General features: G+C 37.2%; 1 protein-coding gene across 2 annotated transcripts in view; it reads left to right on the forward strand.

Moving 5' to 3' along the window:
- Positions 1-25,973, forward strand: part of MCU (mitochondrial calcium uniporter) — a 223,406-nt gene that overhangs the window by 106,009 nt on the left and 91,424 nt on the right. Inside the window, exons 1-2 of one of the 2 annotated variants that reach the window (XM_082610999.1) lie at positions 15,176-15,271; positions 16,224-16,269. The exons of the other annotated variant lie outside the window; for it this stretch is intronic. Coding sequence (XP_082467125.1) covers positions 15,246-15,271; positions 16,224-16,269 — 72 coding nt within the window. The 5' untranslated portion in view covers positions 15,176-15,245. Of the gene's footprint in view, positions 1-15,175; positions 15,272-16,223; positions 16,270-25,973 lie in introns of those variants that run through there. 2 annotated transcript variants of the gene reach the window in all.

The raw sequence follows: 25,973 nt of genomic DNA on the forward strand, positions 1-25,973 counted from the left end.
GAGTGAGGAGCAAAAAGCACATAGGGGATGATTTTAAAACATGAATCAACCAATTCCTAGTGTATGTCATTTACTTGCTCGATAGAGCTGTTCAAGCAGAGTCTTACTGTTGTCAGGGGAGTTGGGATTCCACATAGTTCAGAGATTGCCCTTCTTTTCCATTCCCCAGGTCTCCTCCTTCCTTTAGATATTTAGCATGCAGATGCAGTTTCATGATCCAGCAGGAGAATCTCCCCAATTTCCACATATATCACAGGGTCAGCGAAGCCAATGATTATAGTGGCAGCTCCACACAAACCTCGCAGTGCTACTGCTAGCAGGTTTCCAGTAACCTTGGTGTCTCTGCAGCAAGGTTAGTGGCTGTGTATTTACTGAAGCTACAACTTTCTTTTTCTCTTCTCTCTCTGCTGCCACACATTTCCCCACCTCCCCTCCTGCTACCACCCCCTACCACTTAGGTTTATAAACTTGCAAATGGTATGCAGGGGCTAGATGTGCATTTAAAAAATACATTTTAGAGTTTTTTAAACAGTGTATTACAGAAATATATTTCAATGTCCAAAAACATTCTCTAATTGTCCTAGTTAGTGGCAGATTAAGGAAACAGAATATAAAATGGACTATATTCTAGGAAGTCACGCTTGTTGAGTAGGCATTTATCCGACAAATTGAAAGGAGCTTCTTTTGTGTGTTGGCATATATTCCAGAATTGCAGTTGTATTCACTTTTTAGTGTTTATGTAATTTTTGTTGGCTCCTTTCATGGAAGTAAGGGCTCACTTTATCTCTGACCCTTGTCTTATTACAAGTAAGATCCTACAAGAGCAGCAATATTCACCTTAGTATAATTTGTAAAAAAGAAAAAAAAAACCATTATGTTTTTTAAGTGCAGCCACTTATTTTAATTTAGTGTTAGTTATCTAATAGTAGAAGTGGTTGAAGGAATCCTTTTGGAAAGGAGATTTTTTTTTATAGAAATTAAAGGTGTGTTGCTCAGCAACTGTTAATTATTCGATGTTTATCGAATATATACTATGGGAACATATTGAGCACTTTACAGATTCTAAAGAAGAATATGTCCTTGTCTACAAGGTGTTTCTTACCAATTTGAGGAGATGAAAGTTGCCTATGGAACAGTAAGTGAACAAGGCTGTTTTAAATAAGGTATTAAGCAATGAAGTAGAAGTTCAAGAATAGAATGATACATAATGGACTGATTTGCCATAGAAATATTTTCATTAGACATGAGATTAGTGTTCAGAGACGTTACCCAGTTTAGTTAATGTAGTTCAGGGTAGCTGTTGGTGGAATTCTGGCTAGGTTTATACACACAGACATACACACACACACACATACCTGTTTTATGCTGTATTTGAACACATCAGCCTGGAGTGAGCAGCCATTCTTTCTGCTACCTAGAAACAAGTCACATATAGTAGAAAGAGATGAGTTTTTAGAATCAGATACATCTGATTTCAAATCCTAGCTGTGCTGATTCTTAGCTGTATAACTTCCCTGCACCTCAGTTTTCTCATTGGAAGGATTAGGATAATAGTTACTAATTCACAGATTTGTTGGGATTAAATTATTTTGAAACACAAACATTGTTTCTCCTGTTTTCTCACTGAATTCAATCCTCCTGGAAACATGCCAACACTGGTAGAAAATGTGAGTTTGAAGCTTTAGGTATTTCCTACAGTACTTGATCTTATGCAAACCATCAAATTAGTGCTTTCCTACCCTCTCTTATAAATCTATACCTTCTGAACTTCAAACAGCAAAATAGCCAAGAAAATTTCTATAGAGAGAGGGAAAGATTTTTCAGGGACCATATTTTTTTTTTTTTTTTTTGGGGTACGCGGGCCTCTCACTGTCGTGGCCTCTCCCACTGCGGAGCACAGGCTCCGGACGCGCAGGCTCAGCTGCCATGGCTCACGGGCCCAGTCGCTCCGCAGCATGTGGGATCCTCCCGGACTGGGGCACGAACCCGTGTCCCCTGCATCAGCAGGCGGACTCTCAACCACTGTGCCACCAGGGAAGCCCTTCAGGGACCATATTTTAATCTCAAACTTAAAAGGGTAAACTTTCAATCAGCTTAATAATGTAATATAAAAAGATTTTAGTATTAAGCCAAACTAAACATAATTTGAAAGACAAACCTGCTGCCCCCTGCACCTTATAAAATATATTGCTGGACCCAGCTGAGGTCCCACCTCCAAGAAGGCTTCTCCAGTCACCCCTGCCCACAATAATCTTGACTCACTGAAAATTCAGTTTCTCTTAGTTATTTAAATTTCATTGAGTTTCCTCTGATTTAGCACTTAAACATTATTATAAACCAGTGTATGTGCATTTTATGATTGTATCACGTCTTGCTAATTAGATTGTAACCTCTTAGCCATCACAGACCTTGGTTTAATCCTCTCTGTTTTCTTCACAGCACCCCAGTGTTGCTCTGTACATAATACATACTGAATTGATACCTTTTTCTTGAGGAAAGTGGTAACAATTGTCAGGGAACAAGGACAGAGTCTATTCTGTACTCTAGTCTGTGGAGGGAATTCTGGCCTGTTCATTTAATAGGTATCTAGGCCATTACCTAAACAAGTAGTTGTTGACTTTGAGTATATGACTCTAACTGGTTAAACAACTCAGTGACTGCTTTCCAATGTAGCACTGAAATGATGGGATTTGTAGTGAAACCACATAGGTAGTAGGCTGTATAAATAGTTGCACATACAAACTAGTGATGAGTAAATTTCATCTAATACGTTCTATTTAGAAATATTATACCACATCATATTGCTAAGGGATAGGTAAAGAAGATGTGTTTAAAAAATCGTTTTGTATTTTTGTATTGTCACCTAGTAGCACATCTTGAGTAGTTGACTCAACAGAGTGCTTGCTTGGTAGTCTATAACATCCCCTGTTTTAAAAGCTGCTGTAACGGACCAGGTGGTTTGTTGGAATAAACTTCACATTTGCTAAGTAGGGACTTGAGAGAATAAGCATTAGGTACGTCTGAATTTCTTCCTCTGGCAACAGTCTAGAATGGGGCATGATGTCTTGGAGCCAGTTTTGCTGTTTTCCTGAATCTTTTATGTCTTGTTATCTCTTTCCTTAAGTGGAAGAGTAAGACGGTGCTTAGAGTCCTTGAGTCCTGTAACTGGTTCATTTGTGCCTGTCTCGAATGATTACTGTGTCTACTCCTTGAGACTTATAAGGGGTGAGTTTGGGGTATTAGATGAGTAAAACTTAGAGAGCAGGCTTGTAATTTCTCACTTCTTTTCTTTGGGTCCTCCCATTGACTATCTCTTAAGTTCACCAGTGCTCAGGTACACTCTAGGGACCTTAAAACCTACCACAGTCAAGTGAGCAGAACTGACATGCTAGATAACTTGACCAGTTCCAAAAATGGGATTGAATGGCTAGAAATTTTGGAAACAAGGTACTTAAGAGTATAATCTTAGCACAATAGACAGTAAAATGTTTTAGATTTAAATAATATTATGTAATTCGCATTCTGTCGTTGGTAGTATGAGTACCAGTTAATACATAACAGAGTCAAATGGCTGGAATTTGAGTGATTGCTAATGCATATTCATTATATTACGGCATTCCTCAAATGTCTATAGCTTCTGTGATGTATTTAGAACTACATTAGCTTTAGCTTGATGTCAAGCAAGTGTTGAAGCTATAAGAATTTATAATGCTAGCTTTATATTATTTTATAGTCTAATCATCTTATTTGAGCTTTCTCTCTCTGATTTTATTTTATGGGAAATTGCTCCATTTTCATACTACATCCAGATAAAATAAGGTTAAACCATATTTGACACACAGGATTAGCTCTTCCTCTCATCCCTTCATTCAAATGTAAGATTGGTGAAGTTCATCTCCAAGGCTTCTAGCTTTCCCTTTCTGTTCCTATTAACCCCTATTGAGTCCTGTTCTCTCAGAATTCTCCATCAAATTTGCATCCAAGAAAAAGATAGACAATCACTACATTAATCTTTGTGACCCTTCTGGGCTTCTGAAATTAGATTCATATTTCTAATCATGGTACTAAAGCAGTTATCCTCTTTCAAAAGCATTTCAGACTTCATCAAGCCATCTAAGTCACACAATAAAATATGGAGTACTAGAAAAGGAATTTGAAGACCAGCTAGCATGATCAGAGATCCTCAGAAGGATGTCAGTTCTTCTTCTCACTACATGGCCCACCAGCCACTTCTGATATATTTACTGGCTTTGGTTCTGGTTTAAACGGTGGCTCAATTCAGGAGACTTTGTGGGAACCTGTTCTGTGCCATGCATTGTCATAGACCACTTAAACTGTAGACATATACATCAGAATTCTGAATTCTGTAGATCTTTCTTACCCCTACAGCATTACAGTCCAGCATTTTGGTTTGGTTCTAGTGTATGTATGTCTTTCATGTTGCAAAATTTAACAAAGGAGAGGGAGGAAGAGCTGTTTCCTGAATCTGTATCAAGTGAATGTTGGCTTTTTTCAATAGAATGAGAAGGGCAGTAACCTTTAGGCTAGTTCCAGACTTGTCTATTTTCAGTACTTTCTGTCCCCCTTCTTCCACCCCACTTTGGGGTTGGGTGTGGGGGGTAAGATACACAGGAAGTTGTATGTCATATACTTCCCAGCAGCCTAAACAAACATACGAAGATTGTTACCTGAATGAGGTGTAAGGTGAATCATATATACTCCTCTTAGAAACTGTGGTATTAAAAAGAAAACTCTGCAGGATAATTCTGCTGTGTTTTATTTTCGAATTCTATTATCTTGTAAGTAAATGCAGATGAAAGTATAGTAAGTGTGGAGTTGAAATACACACCTCCTGTTGGGTTGGGTTTGGTTTGGTTTGTTTCTTTTCGGCTGTGCTGTGCAGCATATGAGATCTTAGTTCCCCAACCAGGGATTGAACCTGCACCCCTGCAGTGGAAGAGCGGAGTCTTAACCACTGGACCACCAGGGAAGTCCCCATCTCCTGTTAAATTGAATCTCTTTTTGCTTGATAAAATAATAACCCTGGGTATTCCTGGGATTCCCTGGTCCTTATTATTTATAAGTTTGTATCTAGGGAAGGCTCTGGCTACACAGTAAGAGCTGCTAGGCATGCTATATGCCACTATGCTCAGAAAGCTTTGATTGCAGAAGTAGTTTTGTAAATAATAGCACTTCATTTGAAATGTAATCTCCTAGGATCTCATATCCAGTATATAATTTAAATCATAATACTGCTTTTCATTTTGATTATAGAGAAATAAGAAGCAAAGAAATATATTGTGGTCTGACAAAGACAAATCAGATATTTTAGAGGCATTTCAAAATCGTGAAAGCCTTGCTCTTTTGGTATATATTTAGTGGATATTCTTCAGAGTGATTGATTCTCCCTGGAAGGAATAGTGTTCATATTGATATACTCTTTTTTTTAAAATAAATTTATTTATTTTATTTATTTATTTGTGGCTGCATTGGGTCTTCGTTGCTGCGCGGGCTTTCTCTAGTTGCGGTGAGAGGGGGCTACTCTTCGCTGTGGTGTGCAGGCTTCTCATTGCGGTAGCTTCTCTTTGTTGTGGAGCACAAGCTCTAAGCACGCAGGCTTCAGTAGTTGTGGCACGCAGGCTTCAGTAGTTGTGGCACATGGGCTCAGTAGTTGTGGCAAGTGGGCCCAGTAGTTGTGGCTTGCGGGCTGTAGAGCTCAGGCTTAGTAGTGTGGCACATGGGCTTAGTTGCCCTGCGGCATGTGGGATCTTCCTGGACCAGGGCTCGAGCCCGTGTCCCCTGCATTGGCAGGCAGATTCTTAGCCACTGTGCCACCAGGGAAGCCCTCATATGATATACTCTTGATAGTCTTTGTAGATGGGGGAGGGGCTGAAAGTATTTTAAGAGAAACGGTCTTCTCATTGTTGAGGGCTAAGAAATGGTGGGTGGCACTTTTTGTCTTTGTTGCCCTACTTGTTCCCAACAATTTAAAATTAGTGAGGGTCTTATGTTTTAAGTTTCTTTATATCATTAAATGACTATAACGTTTTCAAGTCAAATGTAAGTCTATAAAACTCAGCTGCTGGCCAGCTGTCTCTTAAAGTTGTGCAAAATGGACAAAAGAGAATTTTCATTTAATGCCATGTATGGACTGCAAACTGTAATCATTAGTATTTATTATTTTCACTCCTTTCTGTATTATTACTCTCCTTACCATACCATCTATACACCTAGTCTAGGGGAAAGTGTATCAAAGTTTTTTATGCTAGTCCTTAGATGGATTCTCTTTAGAGAATGTTTTTCTCTTTAAAACAGTGCTGAAAAAGTTATACTCTTTCTCTTTCTTTGAAGTTTCTGCTTAATTATATAGCCTATTTAGATATAGGATAAATTACTTTTGTTTGTATCAGGAAGGCTTTGAGCCAATTTGCTTTCCCTTAGTTATTGAAATTCCATGAATCACCAAGTAGGACTAATCTGAATAATTACTATTTGAGTGCAGGTATATTACTTGTAAGATGATCTCTGCGTATTTATGTAAGAATATGAAATTCTATTAATTTATTAAAAAATTTTCCCCTTCTGAACATATTTTCTTCTGTGTGGGAAATTCTTTCTAAATGCTGAAAAGCAACAGACATTTTTTAATGACTTTATCCAGAGGAGATGGCTACCTCAGTTCCCTTTATCAATAGGAACCATATGAATAATAAAGTGTGGGGCCTTTGAAGTCAAGTTTGAATCCTGGCTATTCCACTTCCTAGCTGTGTGACCTTGGATAAAGTCATTCAGTATGTCCATGTAAATATGGGAATAATGGTAGTACCACCTCAGGAGTTTCTTTTGAAGATTAAATGACATCAATGCATGTAAGGTATAGTGTGTTACATGGTTAGTGCCCAATAGATGCTGGTGGCAATGATGATTATGCTGCTTTTCAAGGTTTACTGCAGTAATCTGAGTAGGAGCAACAGCTATTGAAACCACTCAAAAAGAGAATAACCAGAAAAAGGAAGAACTATCAGAAAATTTTTATAGAAGCTCAGTAGTCTTGGGCCACTTAATTTATAGGTAAACAGGCCTGTATCCTTTTGTGGCCATGAGGGTTTAATTTATTCAGGAGTGGTAGACTGGGTTCATGTTGTATATTACTTTGTAACAAATCACCTTGAAATGTAGTGACCTAAAACAACAACAGTTATTATATTATTATCTCTCATGGTTTTGTGGGTTGATTGGGTGCAGTGAGATAGTTCATGCTTGGGGTGTCTCATGTGGTTACAGTCCGATGATGATGGGGTCTTCCTTACACATGTCTGGCTGGGCTGGCTGTTAGGTTGTACCTCAGCTGAGGCTGTATTATGGAATATCTATATGTGGCCTCTCTATGTGACCTAGAATTCCTAAGCACATGGTGACTGGCTTTCAAGAGTGAATCTCTCAAAAGAGCCAGGTGGAAGCTTTGTTGCCTTTTATGACTTAGTTTCAGAAGTCATATTGTTACTACTGCCATGTTCACTGGTCTACCCAGATTCGAAGAATCATAGATCCTCCTCTTGATGGAAAGAATTATTGGCTTCATCATATTGTGAGAAAAACCTGTGGGATAGGATATGTTGTGGTGGCCATCTTTAGTAAACACAGTTTTCCAGTCTGCCCTCTATACATAAGCATTCATTTTTCACATGCAAAATACATTCAACTCCTCTACCAAGATCCTCAACTCACATTCCATTACAGCAGCAACTCCAAGTCTAGGATCTTATCTATATCAAGTCCAGGTGTGAATGAGGCACCACAGCTACAATTCCCTGCATACAGCTCCTTGAGAACCATCCCTTCTTGATTTGAAGGCCTGTGACTAAAGAGATAAGTTACCTGCCCCACATACATTGCAACATATAATGGCAGGACAGGTACTATAGGATAACCATGATAGATGCTCCCATTGAAAAAGAGGGAAAAACAAGCGGTACATAGCAGTCACTGATTGATAGCAGTTCTGGAATCCAGCCAAACACATATTGCCAGTTGCTTGATTAGGCTCAATCTTTGTGTCTTTGGAGTTGTTTGCTAAAATTCTTGGCTCTGCCCTCTGGGCTCTTGATTCTGCTGAGTCATCCTTGCTTTTGCATTAAAAATTAGTCTCTATTAGTCTCTTTCCTTCTTTTTTTTTTCTTTTATTTTTTTGCTCTTGAGTAATCTCATAGAAGTTTGGGAGGTCCAAAGCCTCCCTTCATTTTGTTTTGTTTCTGACCTTTTCTGTCCATGTCGATACAGTTTCTGCAACCCAACTTCTGTGGGCTTCTTATTAAATCAGTTTATAAATTTCACTCCATTAGACAAACCCGCACCAAAAATTTCTTCAAGGTAAGCCCTTCTCAGCCTCCAGCTCCCAGTGAGACTGCAGTGGGACAAGACCCTTCAGATTCTTAGAAACCCTGTTGTTTAACAGAGAGTATCTGTGAGGCATGCTCTTATTGATAGCCTTTTTGTTTCTGTTTGAAAGGATCTATAAGTCATCACCTTAAGTCTTGTCAAGGTCTTAATGAAGGATCTTAAAGGTTCATTTTCAATTTGATGTTTGCCTAGAACCTATTTCTTTTTTTTTTTTACATCTTTATTGGAGTATAATGCTTTAAAATGGTGTGTTAGTTTCTGCTTTATAACAAAGTGAATCAGCTGTACATATACATCTATCCCCATATCTCCTCCCTCTTGCGTCTCCCTCCCACCCTCCCTATCCCACCCCTCTAGGTGGTCACAAAGCACCGAGCTGATCTCCCAGTGCTATGCAGCTGCTTCCCATTAGGTATCTATTTTACATTTGGTAGTATATATAAGTCCATGCCACTCTCTCACTTCGTCCCAGCTGACCCTTCCCCCTCCCCATGTCCTCAAGTCTATTCTCTACGTCTGCATCTCTATTCCTGTCCTGCCCCTAGGTCTTCATAATCTTTTTTTTTTTTAGATTACATATATATGTGTTAGCATACGGTATTTATTTTTCTCTTTCTGACTTACTTCACTCTGTATGACAGACCCTAGGTCCATCCACCTCACTCAATTTCGTTTCTTTTTATGGCTGAGTAATATTCCATTGTATATATGTGCCACATCTTCTTTATCCATTCATCTGTCGATGGACACTTAGGTTGCTTCCATGTCCAGGCTATTGTAAATAGAGCCACAGTGAACATTGTGGTACATGACTCATTTTGAATTATGGTTTTCTCAGGGTATATGCCCAGTAGTGGGATTGCTGGGTCATATGGTAGTTCTATTTTCAGTTTTTTAAGGAACCTCCATACTGTTCTCCATAGTGGCTGTATAAACTTACATTCCCACCAACAGTGCAAGAGGGTTCCCTTTTCTCCACACCCTCTCCAGCGTTTATTGTTGGTAGATTTTTTGATGATGGCCATTCTGACTGGTGTGAAGTGATACTCATTGTAGTTTTGATTTGCGTTTCTCTAATGATTAGTGATGTTGAACATTCTTTCATGTGTTTGTTGGCAATCTGTATATCTTCTTTGGAGAAATGTCTATTTAGGTCTTCTGCCCATTTTTGGATTGGGTTGTTTGTGTTTTTGATATTGAGCTGCATAAGCTGCTTGTATATTTTAGAGATTAATCCTTTGTCAGTTGCTTCATTTGCAAATATTTTCTCCCATTCTGAGGGTTGTCTTTTGGTCTTGTTTATGGTTTTGTTTGCTGTGCAAAAGCTTTTAAGTTTCATCGGGTCCCATTTGTTTATTTTTGTTTTTATTTACATTAGAGCCTATTTCTTAATTTGAGAATAGTTTGTCTTCTGTAGAGCTAAGTTTTGAAATGAGAAAAAGTTATTTTCAAACCCAGAAAATCCCAGGTTATTTATATATCCTCTAAAATTTTTTTGAAAAGAAAAATGGTAGATTTTTTTTTTAATAGCTTCTCTCTTCCACTTGTATTTTACTATAGATAGCTACAAGAAGGTAGGTAGCACCTTTAAAACTCTGCCTCAAAATCTCCTTAGCTAGAACATTGAGTTCATTAGGTACATTTCCTTTTTTCCACATTACCGCAGGTGACAATATTGCCAAAATTTCCACCACTACATATATTTCCTCTAGCTGCTGATGACATTTTCCTCATTTTCCCTTAAGCTCTCAACAGCAGTCTCCTTGAGGCCTATCGTGCCTCCACCTGCCACCCCATTTCAAAGTCAGCACCACATGTTTTAGGTTTTTGATATAGCAGCACCCCACTTCCAGGAATATTGACTTTGGATTGTCAAATAAAAGTTGTATCATAATCCATAACTAAAATGAGTAAATTTAAGAAAAATTTCCATTAAAACTGCTTAAAAATTGAAAATGTGTGTGTATGATCATTGTGATTATGTTTTAAAATAATTTTATCTTTTAGAGATATTGAAATATTAGTGTATAAAGTGATATAGCTTCTGGGAACTTACTTCAAAATAATATATAAGTGGGGGAAATGGAGTGTGGGGCAGATGAAGTAAGACCAACCGTAAGTTAGCAATTGTTGAATCTGGGTGACGGGTACATGGGGATTCATTGTACAATATATTTGCATAAAATAAAATAAAAAGATAAAGGAAAAATACTTTGGGAGTTCTTCAGAGGAAAATTAAAACTTAAAAAGATTTTATACTTAAAAGAGTAAGCTTTAGTTTCATGGAAAAGTCACTTATGTGGAATACTCAATTTTCTGATCGTGCCAAGCAAATGAGGCATTATTATATGGTGCTTTTGGTCACCTACAGTTGTGCACTGAAACTTTTGTTCTCAAGTTTTTCCTTTTTTTTTTTTTTTAATTTTATGATTACTTTGTATCCACAAAAGCTACCTCATTGTTTACTTTACTGGATCTTGCCTGGCATTGTAACCAAAAAAGTTACTACACCAGGAGATTTTCAAGCTATTCTCCTGCAGTACCCCTAACTACAGAGAGTGAGAAATAGACCCCCTCAGGATCCTAGGGTATCTTTGGCAGGTGTGAAGTTTCTTTGAAATCCCATTTTCAAATTCCCATTTGAAGCTTGCATACATTTTAAAATTCTACTATGTACTAAGTATGTATATCTTTTTTTAGAATAAATAAATTTATTTATTTATTAGGCACACAGGCTTCAGTAGTTGTGGCACACGGGCTCAGTAGTTGTGGCCCGCAGGCCCTAGAGTGCGGGCTTAGTTGCTCCACGGCACATAGGATCTTCCCAGACCAGGGCTCGAACCTGTGTCCCCCGCACTGGCAGGCAGATTCTTAACCACTGTGCTACCAGGGAAGCCCTATCTTTTTATGTATAAGGTTTCACTGGTATCCAAAAGTAGAGCATTCCTATGAAACTTTGTAAGCAGAAATGGCATAAAACAAAAAAGCAATTACTTTAGGACAGCTCTTGCTAATGGATGCACAAAGTAAATCCAAGTAAAACATGGATTCTCACAGACACAGTTGAAAGCTCTGGTGGCTTGATGACAAGATGCTCAATGTGGTTCCCAGGGAAGGAGGTTGGCAGTGCCACTCTCATCGCTCGGGTTGTGCACTGCCTCTACCATGGCTCATTGCAAAACAAATACTGAATGCTATTTTTGCTTTTTGCCTTTTTTCATAAAAATGAAAATCATCTTCAGATTTCTTTTGGTTAGTGAAACCACAGACTAATGTAAGTCTTCCATAAAAGTGAAGTGGGTAAAGCAAACTTTCAAACAGTGGAGGAATATCAAAATACTTTCTATGGGGCTTCCCTGGCGGCACAGTGGTTGAGAGTCCGCCTGCCGATGCAGGGGTTCGTGTCCCGGTCCGGGAAGATCCCACATGCCGTGGAGCGGCTGGGCCCGTGAGCCATGGCCGCTGAGCCTGCGTGTCCGGAGCCTGTGCTCCGCAACGGGAGAGGCCACAACAGTGAGAGGCCTGCGTACTGCAAAAAAAAACCTTTCTATCAGACTCCAAGATAAATAAACTCTAGGGAGATGTGCCAAGTTTTCCTCTAACACCAAATAACACCTGGGCACACTGTTAACTTATTCATCCCTCAATTGGATTACAGATCCTGGTGACTGGAGATGCTGGCTTCTGATAAGGTGCCTATGATGTGGTATCTGTTTCTTGGCCCAAGTGAACAGATTGGTTTAAAATAATGCTACTTTGTAACTGTTAGAGCTCATTGATCCACCAGGGGTTTCCACAAAACTCCAGGAAAGCCAGGTCCATGCTCTGATTACCTTTGCCCTAAACTACAGCAAGTACCTTAACATTTCTCGAATAGAAACATTTAAAACAATTATAGAGATATTGCATCCTATATAAGGCAAGGCCAAAGCCTTAAGAGGGAAATTTAAATAATCCTTATTTCCTCTTTGACCAAGAATTGTTTAACAAAAAGTTTTTGAATTTCCAGGCAGAAGGACTTTTTTATTTTCTGGTTTTGCTACAAATTTCTAGTTTTATTGCACTATGATTACAGAATGTTTCTTTTATTTTTGCTACATTTTGGAATTTATTGATATTTTCATTGTGACTTAATGTAGTCAGTTTTCATAAATGTTCCATGGACATTTGATAGGTACAGAATATACTCACATACCTATATACATACATATTCTAGCTTATTAACTAGATTAACTAGCCTTTTCCCTATTATTTTTGTCTACCTGATCATGTTGGTCTAAGAAGTGAAAGTCTCCTGTTACTAATATATTTCTGTGTGTTTCATCTTGTATCTCTTCTCTCTACTTTATGATAAATAGCTTCTGTGCTATTTGGTGCACAGATGTTCATAATTGTTATATTTTTGTTGTGAATCATAACTCTTAAGGAACTGCCTTAGATATCTCTTTCTAGCTATGTGACCTTGTAAATGTTATGTAACCTCTATGAGCTTCAGTTTGATGGCAAAACAGTATTAACATAATTAAATAACTGGAGGTTTTGACATTTTTTATGTTATTTTCCCTAATTACAAAAATAACTCATATTCTTGATACATACAATTTGATTTTTTTTTTTTTTTTTTTGGCCATGCAGTGTAGCTTGCAGGATCTCAGTTCCCCAACCAGGGATTGAATCTGGGCCATGGCAGTGAAAGCTTAATATACTAACCATTAGGCCACTGGGGAACTCTCCCAATTTGATTTTTTTTTAATTGGAGTATAATTACTTTACAATGTTTTGTTAGTTTCTGCTGTACAATGAAGTGAATCAGCTATAGGTATACATATATCCCCTCCCTCTTGGACCTCCCTCCCCACCTCCATCCCACCCATCTATGTTATCACAGAGCACTGAGCTGAGCTCCCTGTGCTATACAGCAGGTTTCAATTTGATTTTTATAGAAATGAATAAAGGGGTAATAAAACTACCCAGTGTGGCATTATTTCTTATTAAACTAAATGCATTAAAGGGAAAAAATAGCTACCCATTATCCCAGCATCCACGGTTAACCACTGTATTTTTATTTCATCCTCCCAGAACTTTTTTCTATGTGCATTAAAAAAATTTTTTTTTTAATTTTAGAAATCTTTTCTTATTAGAGTAATATGTGATATTTGTAAGTAAGTCAGAAAATACAAAAGTGTTATAGAGTAAAAGCAAGTCATCTCTCCTAAGAGATAAAACCATTAACAGTTTGATGTAGATTCCAGACTTCTCTACACATATACAAATGTGTGGATATATTTTAAGCACAAATACAGAATCATATATTTTAACACAAATATAAAATCATACTATATTTAATTTTATAACTTAATTTTTGTACTTAAGAGGTCCATGATACATTCTTTTCAAAGATTTGTACGTGGATCAACCTCATTCTTTTTTAACAGCTATATAGTATTTCACTGTATTGCTATATCATAATTTATTTAGATTGTTTCCAAATATTCACTATAATAAACAGTGCTATAGTGAACATTCATTCAGTAAATATTTAATGATCACCCTCTGTGTGCTAAGCACTGTTTTTGGTTTTGAAAACATGGTGGTAAACAAAACTAAATTTGGAGCCTTCATGAAGTTATTCTCCAGTGAACACTCATATCTGTATACTTGTGACAAGTTCAGTATTAAGAATGAAAGCAGAATTGTTGGGGCAAAGAGCACCTGTTAGATACTACTAAATCTCTTCATTCTAAAGAAAAGCCCAACTCATTTCATTGTTGTTTTTTTTTTTTCATTGTTTTTAATAATTGTCATTATTAAGATTGAACATTTTTCTGATTATTTGGCCATTTGTATTCTTTTATGAATTGCTTGTTTGTATCTTAAGGATTGTAAATAATATATGGTAAGTGTGTCATAAATTATTTTTGAAATATGTTAGACATCTAACACTTGGTTGGATCATTATAGTTTCTATTATTTTTTTATAGTGAATTTGACAAATAATGTAAAAAGATGGAAAAGCCTCTTTTTCATCTATCAGCAAGTAACAATTTACTTACTGAATGAATTAATGAATCCATATATCTACCCTGTCTAGAAATTATATCCTCTGAGTTAGTCTCTTCATTTGAAAGCCTGAAAATCACTGAAAATAAAGGCAAACATCCTCTAACAGAATACTGAAAAAAGAGAAAGTTGTACTTTCCTAAAGAAAATCTTTGAATTGAATTGTGTTTGGATGATTTTTTTAACCTTGCCAGCAAGCACTAAAACATTTTTTTAACTGAAATATAATTTACATCCAATTAAGCACACAAATTTTAGGTGTTGTATTTTTTTAAAACTGTTTCAGTGACGGGAGAAACCAAAAAGTTTAGCATATTATCATTAACTTGGGGAGGTGGGGGTAGGCAGAGACCATATCCATAGTGCTTTGAAGACTGCCCTCTAAAAACTGTATAGTACTTCTAGTGTTATAATACAATATCATCTATTAAGCTAGGTGACTATTACTGTGTGATAGAAATTTAAAATGCTTTAAAAATAGAGGTGATGAGGGGTTCAAATTGATTAAATAATTTTCTAGATAATTAATATTAACTCGACACTTCTAGTCCTTTTTGCTGAAAGTATTTTCAAAAGATCTATTGATTTTATAGGTATACAGTGTGTTAATGTGACTCTTGAATGATTATAATGCCAGGTATAAGGACTTCAGGGACATTATTTTGAATATAAATTTATTTTTCATCTTCTAGGATTGTATTATAGAAGCTGGAGGATCAAAATGATTTGATAGAATTTTATAGTCAGGACCTTAAACATCATCTAATCCAGTCCTCACGTCACAGATGGAGAAACTGAAGTTCAGAGGAAGGTGAGGGACTTGAGAGAGGTCGTGGTCTTAGCCAGTAATGGAGCTAACATTAGAACTCTGGCTGTCTGACTCAAGTCACATGTTCTTCCCACAAGCTCAATTTCCTTGGGCTTAAGGCTTGGACTGACTCTGACCCACAGATTTCTTAGAAGATTATCTTTGGTAATTCTTTGCCAGCTTGTTTTCTTGAAAATTGCTACAATATTCTAAAAGAAAATAGGAAACATATCTTGTTTCTTGAGGGTTCTAGGTAATTAATTCAAGGTAACCCTCAATTAAGCATGTTTTCCACATTCATGTAAGATTTCCTTTAAGAATACATATGTGGCCTTTGAGGAATTGTGATACCAAGTGTTCAACTGAAAAATGGAAACTTCCACAGTTGAGAGGTCAGCCCGTACTATCCTGAAGGCCATAAGGCATTTCCTGATACAAATGGTTCTAGAGGCAGACTCTTAGTGTATTCTGAGGATTTTCCTTGCCTCCTTTGAGATAATCATCTATCCTTTGCTTCAGTAACTTCAGCATTTTCAGTGAGTCTAGCAAGCATAAAAGATAAACAAGACAAAGAAATTTTAACCCTTTTTCCATTTAAAAATAATTTTGTATTTAATTGAAATACAAATCAAGCCTATTTGAGTTTTCTTTAAAAAAGAAAATAAAGGTTAATGAGTGGCTCAAAGCTAATAGCTCCGGTCAGGGCTTCTGAATATCTTAAAAGTCCTTTAGTGAAACTGGCAGGGACCTATAAATGAGGCCTACAAATTTGTAATTTCATCAGAAACTGAGTGAAAAAGGAAAATTATGGTGAAGGCAAATACTTAGCTGCTCTAGGCTGTTGGATAGCCACTGCTCTCAGAGACAGCCTTGTGCTACTGTATTCAGTATGTATATATCTTCAAAATATTCAGCCTTTGTTTTTATTTATTTATTTGTTTGTTTGTTTGTTTAGGCTGCGTTGGGTCTTCACGGCTGCATGCAGGCTTTCTCCAGTTGCGGTGAGCTGGGTCAACTCTCTGTTGCGGTGCGCGGGCTTCCCATTGCGGTGGCTTCTCCTGTTGAGGAGCACAGGCTCTAGGCATGCAGGCTTCAGTAGTTATGGCCCATGGGCTCCAGAGCGCAGGCCCAGTAGCTTTGGCGCACAGGACTAATTGTTCCGCGGCATGTGGGATCTTCCCGGACCAGGGTTTGAACCTGTGTCCCCTGCATTTGCAGGCAGACTTTTAACCACTGCACCACCAGGGAAGCCCTCAGCTTTTGTTTTTAAAAGTAAACAGAACGTTGATTTCTTTGCATAATCTTTAAAGATTCACCTTCTGTTTTCTGTTTTATGCCTTTATTTCAACATTAAAATAATATTTGTTTATATATTTCTTCTTATTCTATAAATGCCTATAAAAAGTGAGCTGGTACATCTGTACAATCCTTTACAAAAACATCACCACTCAAACTTATTTTGCAATATTTGTAACTCCCATGTAATTGCGCTGAGTAGCTTTTCACTACAGCTTAATCTACGTGGTTTCATTCCCTGTACAACCTTCAGGTCATGTACCAAAAGAACCAAAAGAATTGTATCTTATATCATTTGTATTATTCATGACTCACTGTTTCTCTATTTCTCTTATAATAGAATAATACCCTGCCCCATTCTTCTTTGTGAGTTTCATTGTCAGAGAAGATAGACTTAAAACAATACTTTCCAGGAGCAAAATTAGGTGGGTTTTTCCATCTGGGTAATCTGTTTTGTTTTATGTTATTGTGGAGGAGAATGTAGCTCACAGAGTAGATGGTTATTTTTTTCCTGCTTGTGTGTTTGCTTTAGAAACCATTTCTTCACAAAACCAGCAGCAGTTCTCTCTAATTTTTCCTGTATTTTTTCATCCAATTGGCTCTCATTTTCCCCTGCCTTCTGCTTGCCTATTGTAATAAAGACTCAGTGAGACTAAGGACACTTCAGAACTTTCATTTAATTATGCGGTAGTGGAAAGAATGAAAAAAATACTTGCCACAAAGAAACAAAAATCCAAACCTGTGAATCTGGATTGTTCTGTTTGTTCCTGAGTAGCATCCTCTATTAATTTATCTATGCACACTGAAAACTCAAGAAAGGAGGCTTGTCTTTGAAGGCTTTTCTTGGAGAATCCCAGTATGTACTGAATTCCTATCCTCCTAGCTTTTTTGTAATCAATAACTTTAAACTTCCATTTTATATTCTTAGTATTTTATTATGAAAATTTTAAACTTTTGTGAAAGTTGGAAGAATAGCTTAATGAATCCCATGTATCGATTACCTAATGTCATCAGTTATCAACCATATGGCAGATATTTCATCTTTACCCTCACCTATTTCCTTGCACACACACAAACATATACTGGATTGTTTTATGCAAATCATTTATCATATCATTTTCAAAAAAAATACTTCAGTATATTTCTCTGACATATAAGGATAGCCACAGTACCATCATCATATCTAAAAATATCAACATATTTCTTTCATATCATATTTAACTAGTAATTATTCAAATTTTCCTAATTGTCCCATACATGTTTTATTACAGTTGGTTCATTTAAAGCAGAATCCAAACAAGGACCATACATTATATTCTCTTTTAATCTATAGGTTCCTATTCCCTCACCTTTTTTTTTTTTTAGCAATGTAAGTGAATATTTATTTAGAATGAGAAAAGAGCTCTAACAATTTGTACATTTCAAAAGCCAACAAATACATATTCCAGAATAATAACAAAATTTTTAATTAATTAACTTCCTGAAACACTTCTATAGTACTTTTTTTTTTTTCTTTTTTTTGCGGTACGTGGGTCTCTCACTGTTGTGGTCTCTCCCGTTGCGGAGCACAGGCTCCGGACGCGCAGGCTCAGCGGCCATGGCTCACGGGCCCAGCTGCTCCGCGGCATGTGGGATCTTCCCAGACCAGGGCACAAACCCGTGTCCCCTGCATCGGCAGGCGGACTCTCAACCACTGTGCCACCAGGGAAGCCCCTATAGTACTTTTTGATGCCTACATATTTTTGTCTTCATACTCTTTGATCACTTCTTCATATGACAACAGTTTTTTAAGGTATTTTTCTATAGAGGGCAAAAACTAATTCAGCCTTTTCTCTAGCATGGTTGATTGAAATTTGTTTTTTATTGTCGAAAGTTTGGGTGCAAAAAAAGAGCAAATTGACACACAGATGCACTCATTGTTTATAGTATTACTACAAATAGGAGTACCAAGTAATTCTGTTTTGTGCTATTTCCAACAAAAATGAAAAAAGGTATGGTGCATTATAATTGTATGCATGTGTTATCAAATATATTTCTGACAAAAGAGAACTTCATTTTGCCTGAGTATGATTGAGAACTGAATCTTCCACTTACATTTTTTCCCCTTGTCATTTGTTGAGACAAATCAGATCACTTGTGCTGTCTGTAGAAATTCCCTATAAACTTTGCTAATCCTTGTGATATCTTTTAACATATTTTCCTCTCACCTGTATTCCTACATACTGTTAATTTAATGTAGAGGTTCAATCACATTCTAGTTCAATTTGTTGGCAAGAATACATCACAGGTGATTCTCTATACTTCCTGTTGCATCACATCAGAGGGCACAATGTTTATATATCTCTCCTTTTGTTAAGATATATTAGCACTACCCCCAATTTTCAGTATAACTTTTTTAAGCAGTCTAAAAACCTGATGTTGACACTTTGCTTTAATATATCAGTTTGGAACTTTTAACATCCCAAAACAAATTTATGTTTTTCTTTTGTAATATTAGACATGTAATGTTTTCTTAGAAAAAAAAAAAAAAAGACTCAGGTCAATTCAGATTCCCAGAATAGACCTTCTTTTTTTTTTTTTTTTTTTTAACTTCTTTACTGGAGTATAATTGCTTTACAATGGTGTGTTAGTTTCTGCTTTATAATGTAGTGAATCAGCTATACATTTACATATAACCCCATATCTCCTCCCTCTTGCGTCTCCCTCCCACCCTCCCTATCCCACCCTCTAGGTGGTCACAAAGCACCGAGCTGATCTCCCTGTGCTATGCGGCTGCTTCCCACTAGCTATCTATTTTACATTTGGTAGTGTATATATGTCCATGCCACTCTCTGACTTCGTCCCAGCTTACCTTTCCCCATCCCCATGTCCTCAAGTCCATTCTCTACGTCTGCATCTTTATTCCTGACCTGCCTGTAGGTTCTTCAGATTTTTTTTTTTAGATTCCGTATATATGTGTTAGCGTACAGTATTTGTTTTTCTCTTTCTGACTTACTTCAATCTGTATGACGGACTCTAGGTCCATCCACCTCACTACTAATAACTCAATTTCGTTTCTTTTTATGGCTGAGTAATATTCCATTGTATATATGTGCCACATCTTCTTTATCCATTCATCTGTCGATGGACACTTAGGTTGCTTCCATGTCCGGGCTATTGTAAATAGAGCGGCAATGAACATTGTGGTACATGACTGTTTTTGAATTGTGGTTTTCTCAGGATATATGCCCAGTAGTGGGATGGCTGGGTCGTATGGTAGTTCTATATTTAGTTTTTTAAGGAACCTCCATACTGTTCTCCATAGTGCCTTTATCAATTTACATTCCCACCAACAGTGCAAGAGGATTCCCTTATCTCCACACCCTCTCCAGCATTTATTGTTTGTAGATTTTTTGATGATGGCCATTCTGACTGGTGTGAGGTAATACCTCATTGTAGTTTGATTTGCATTTCTCTAATGATTAGTGATGTTGAGCATTCTTTCATGTGTTTGTTAGCAATCAGTATATCTTCTTTGGAGAAATGTCTATTTAGGTCTTCTGCCTATTTTTGGATTGGGTTGTTTGTTTTTTTGATATTGAGCTGCATGAGCTGCTTGTATATTTTGGAGATTAATTCTTTGTCAGTTGCTTCATTTGCAAATATTTTCTCCCATTCTGAGGGCTGTCTTTTCATTTTGTATATGGTTTCCTTTGCTGTGCAAAAGCTTTTAAGTTTCATTAGGTCCCATTTGTTTATTTTTGTTTTTATTTCCATTTCTCTAGGAGTTGGGTCAAAAAGGATCTTGCTGTGATTTATGTCATAGAGTGTTGTGCCTGTATTTTCCTCTAAGAGTTTTATAGTGTCTGGGCTTACATTTAGGTCTCAAATCCATTTTGAGTTTATTTTTGAGTATGGTGTTAGGGAGTGTTCTAATTTCATTCTTTTACATGTAGCTGTCCAGTTTTCCCAGCACCACTTATTGAAGCGGCTGTCTTTTCTCCATTGTATATTCTTGCCTCCTTTATCAAAAATAAGGTGACCAGGGGCTTCCCTGGTGGCACAGTGGTTAAGAATCCGCCTGCCAATGCAGCGAACATGGTTCAAGCCCTGGTCCGGGAAGATCCCACATGCTGCAGAGCAACAAAGCCTGTGAGCCACAAGTACTGAGGCTGGGCTCTAGAGCCCATGAGCTGCAACTACTGAGCCTGCGTGCCACAACTACTGAAGCCCGCACTCCTAGAGCCCGTGTTCTGTAACAAGTGAAGGTACCGCAATGAGAAGCCAGTGCACCGCAATGAAGAGCAGCCCCCACTCACCAGAACTAGAGGAAGCCCACATGTAGCAACAAAGACCCAATGCAGCCAAAAATAAATAAATAAATAAATTTATTTATTTAAAAATTAGGTGACCACTTGTGCGTAGGTTTATCTCTGGGCTTTCTATCCTGTTTCATTGATCTGTATTTCTGTTTTTGTACTAGTACCATACTGTCTTGATTACTGTAGCTTTGTAATATAGTCTGACCTGGGAGCCTGATTCCTCGTGCTCCGTTTTTCTTTCTCAAGACTGCTTTTGTTATTCGGGGTCTTTTGTGTTTTCATACAAATTGTGAAATTTTTTGTTCTAGTTCTGTGAAAAATACCAGTGGTAGTTTGATAGGGATTGCATTGAGTCTGTAGATTGCTTTGGGTAGTACAGTCATTTTCACAATGTTGATTCTTCCAATCCAAGAACATGGTATATCTCTCCATCTGTTTGTATCATCTTTAATTTCTTTCATCAGTCTCTTAGAGTTTTCTGCATACAGGTCTTTTACCTCCTTAGGTAGGTTTATTCCTAGGTATTCTATTCTTTTTGTTGTAATGGTAAATGGGAGTGTTTCCTTAATTTCTCTTTCAGATTTTTCATCATTAGTGTATAGGAATGCAAGAGATTTCTGTGCATTAATTTTGTATCCTACTACTTTACCAAATTCATTGATTAGCTCTAGTAGTTGTCTGGTAGCATCCTTAGGATTCTCTACATATAGTATCATGTCATCTGCAAACAGTGACAGATTTACTTCTCCTTTCCAATTTGGATTCCTTTTATTTCTTTTACTCCTCTGATTGCTGTGGCTAAAACTTCCAAAACTATGTTGAATAATAGTGGTGAGAGTGGGCAACCTTGTCTTGTTCCTGATCTCAGTGGAAATGGTTTCAGTTTTTCACCAGTGAGGACGATGTTGGCTGTGGGTGTGTCATATATGGCCTTTATTAAGTTGAGGAATGTTCCCTCTGTGCCTACTTTCTGGAAGGTGTTTATCATAAATGGGTGTTGAATTTTGTTAAAAGCTTTTTCTGCATTTATTGAGATGATTATCTGGTTTTTCTCTTTCAGTTTGTTAATATGGTTATTAAAATGATTGATTTACATATATTGAAGAATGCTTGCATTCCTGGGATAAACCCCACTTGATCATGGTGTATGATCCTTTTAATGTGCTGTTGGATTCTGCTTGCTAGTATTTTGTTGAGGATTTCTGCATCTGTATTCATCAGTGATATTGGCCTGTAGTTTTCTTTCTTTGTGACATCTTTTGGTATCAGGGTGATGGTGGTCTCCTAGAATGAGCTTGGGACTGTTCCTCCCTCTGCTATATTTTGGAAGAGTTTGAGAAGGATAGGTGTTAGCTCTTCTCTAAATGTTTGATAGAATTCACCTGTGAACCCATCTGGTCCTGGGCTTTTGTATGTTGGAAGATTTTTAATCATAGTCTCAATTTCAGTGCTTGTGATTGGTCTGCTTATATTTTCTGTTTCTTCCTGGTTCAGTCTTGGAAGGTTGTGCTTTTCTGAAAATTTGTCCCTTTCTTCCAGGTTGTCCATTTTATTGACGTATAGTTGCTTATAGTAATCTCTCATGATTCTTTGTATTTCTGCAGTGTCAGTTGTTACTTCTCCTTTTTCATTTCTAATTCTATTGATTTGAGTCTTCTCCCTTTTTTTATTGATGAGTCTGGCTAATGGTTTATCAATTTTGTTTATCTTCTCAAAGAACCAGCTTTTAGTTTTATTGATCTTTGCTATCTTTTCCTTCATTTCTTTTTCATTTACTTCTGATCTGATCTTTATGATTTCTTTCCTTCTGCTAACTTTGGGGTTTTTTTGTTCTTCTTTCTCTAATTGCTTTAGGTGTAAGTTTAGGTTGTTTATTTGAGATGTTTCTTGTTTCTTGAGGTAGGATTGTATTGCTATAACCTTCCCTCTTAGAACTGCCTTTGCTGTATCCCATAGGTTTTGGGTCGTCGTGTTTTCATTGTCATTTGTTTCTAGGTATTTTTTGATTTCCTCTTTGATTTCTTAGTGATCTCTTGGTTATTAAGTAGTGTATTGTTTAGCTTCCATGTGTTTGTATTTTTTACAGATCTTTTCCTGTAATTGATGTCTAGTCTCATAGCGTTGTGGTCAGAAAAGATACTTGATACAATTTCAATTTTCTTAAATTTACCAAGACTTGATTTGTGACCCAAGATATGATCTATCCTCGAGAATGTTCCATGAGCACTTGAGAAAAATGTGTATTCTGTTGTTTTTGGATGGACTGTCCTATAAATATCAATTAAGTCCATCTTGTTTAATGTATCATTTAAAGCTTGTGTTTCCTTTTTTATTTTCACTTTGGATGATCTGTCCATTGGTGAAAGTGGGGTGTCAAAGACCCCTACTGTGATTGTGTTACTGTCGATTTCCCCTTTTATGGTTGTTAGCATTTGCCTTTTGTATTGAGGTGCTCCTGTGTTGGGTGCATAAGTATTTACAATTGTTATATCCTCTTCTTGGATTGATCCCTTGATCATTATGTAGTTTCCTTCTTTGCTCTGGTAATAGTCTCTCTTTTAAAGTCTATTTTGTCGGGCTTCCCTGGTGGCGCAGTGGTTGAGAGTCTGCCTGCCGATGCAGGGGACACGGGTTCGTGCCCCGGTCTGGGAAGATCCCACATGCCGCGGAGCGGCTGGGCCCGTGAACCATGGCCGCTGAGCCTGCACGTCCGGAGCCTGTGCTCCGCAACGGGAGAGGCCACAACAGTGAGAGGCCCGCGTACCGCAAAAAAAAAAAAAAATAAAAAATAAAGTCTATTTTGTCTGATATGAGAATTGCTCTGCCAGCTTTTTTTGATTTCCATTTGCATGGAATCTTTTTCCATTCCCTCACTTTAAGTCTTTATGTGTCCCTAGGTCTAAAGTGGGTCTCTTTTAGACAACATATATATGGGTCTTGTTTCTGTATCCATTCAGCCAGTCTGTGTCTTTTGGTTGGAGCATTTAATCCATTTACCTTTAAGTTAATTATTGATATCTATGTTCCTATGACCATTTGTTATTGTAGGTCTTTTCCTTCAATTGTGTTTCCTGCCTAGAGAAGTTCCATTAGGATTTGTTGTAAAACTGGTTTGGTGGTGCTTTATTCTCTTAGCTTTTGCTTGTCTGTAAAGGTTTTAATTCCTCTGTCGAATCTGAATGACATCCTTGCTGGGTAGAGAAATCTTGGTTGTAGGTTTTTCCCTTTGATCACTTTAAATTTGTCCTGCCACTCCCTTCTGGCTTTCAGAGTTTCTGCTGAAAGATCAGCTGTTAACCTTATGGGGATTGCCTTGTGTGTTAGTTGTTGTTTTTCCCTTGCTGCTTTTAATATTTTTTCTTTATATTTAATTTTTGATAGTTTGATTAATATGTGTCTTGGCATGTTTCTCCTTGGATTTATCCTGTATGGGACTCTCTGCACTTCCTGGACTTGATTAACTAATTCTGTTCCCATATTAGGGAAGTTTTCAACTGTAATCTCTTCAAATGTTTTCTCAGTCCCTTTCTTTTTCTCTTCTTCTTCTGGGACCCCTATAATTTGAATGTTGGTGCATTTAATGTTGTCCCAGAGGCCTCTGAGACTGTCCTCAATTCTTTTCATTCTTTTTTCTTCAGAATAGACTTTCTTAAATGCAAACTATACAATGAAAAAGCTACATAGTTACACTGAGGAAGACTCTCTTAAGTTTTGTTTTTCTTCTTCATTCCACAAGTATTTATACATATGATAAATACTTATTTAGAGCCTGCTATGTGCCAGGCGCTGTAAAAGTAACATGGTTCCTGCTTTCATGGAGCTTACAGTCTAGTAAAGGAACAGATATTAATCAAACAATCTAGCAATTAAATATAAAGGTATAATTTTTAAGTGCTTAGAATAGAGCTATGAAGAACTCTGAGAGCATTTTTTAAGGGGATTGTCCTAGTTTGGTTATTAAGGAAGTAGTGATTGAATGCGATCTGCAAAAATGAATAGTCATTAATCAGCTGAAGGAATAAACTGGGGTCTTTCTTTAAATGGACTGAATGAGGAAAGACCCCCATGCCCAAAGAGGAGAATGTAGAATGTAAGTAAGTGCAAAAGCAGTGTATACTGACTTACAGAGAGTGAGAAGAAGTCTGGTATGAGACATAGGTCGGCAATAGGTCATGAAGGGCTTTACAGGGAGCTATGTGGAGGTCTTTAATTCAATAATTCATTCAAATTTGCAGATAATATTTGAATGAACATGTCCATTATGTGTTAGGTACATTGCTCTTGTTGCCAGGAACATATAGTTGAACCAGTTATCAACTTTGTGCTCTAGTAGTGGTGTAGGCAGAAGGGAAGGGAACAAAAACAAATAACTCAATAAGAAAGAATCACATAGTGAGAAGCACCAAGAATAAAATAAAGCAGACTCTTGTGTTCACAGTGACTGTTGAGCTACTTTTGAGTGACTAGAAAGAGAGGACCTGTCTGAGTAGGGGATGTTTAATGAAACCTGAATGACAAGATGGAACCAATCCATGAGGAACATTCTAGGCAGAGAAATTATGTAAGGCCATGAGACCAGAACAAGGTTGGAGAGTTCAAGGAACTGTAAGAAAGCACTGGGCTGGGATCTATGGAAGAAGGGTAACAGAGGTACAAAATAAGGTTAAAGAGGGATATAGCTCCTATACAGCTGTAAAACCATATTACAAGACTAGTAAAATTCAAGTGGCCTTGGTTTTACGTGATAATGTTTTGCTAACATTAAATGGCCAACATGAAATATGATTATGGTACTGATTACCACTGCTTGGATTCTTTTGAGTCAATCATACATACATTGCTGAGTGTGGTGTGATGTCTCAATTCTACCATTTTTTCTTTCTGAAATTATACAGGAGCTTTATATAATCTATCATATAATCTATCATGATCTCATAGAACTTCTTTTCACTAACACAGTGTAAAACACAAATGTGGAAGTGAATTTCATAGCATTACTCCAGTTTATCTTGGTTTTACTTTCTTACACTCTGTATGGCACAGCTCTAGAGAGTGACATTTGCTTTAGTAGTTAATATGGTTTCTTAAGTCCTTGAGAAACAATAATT

Source organism: Mesoplodon mirus (genome assembly GCF_964341445.2).
Source record: "Mesoplodon mirus genome assembly, chromosome: 2".
Classification (NCBI taxonomy): Eukaryota; Metazoa; Chordata; class Mammalia; order Artiodactyla; family Ziphiidae; genus Mesoplodon; species Mesoplodon mirus.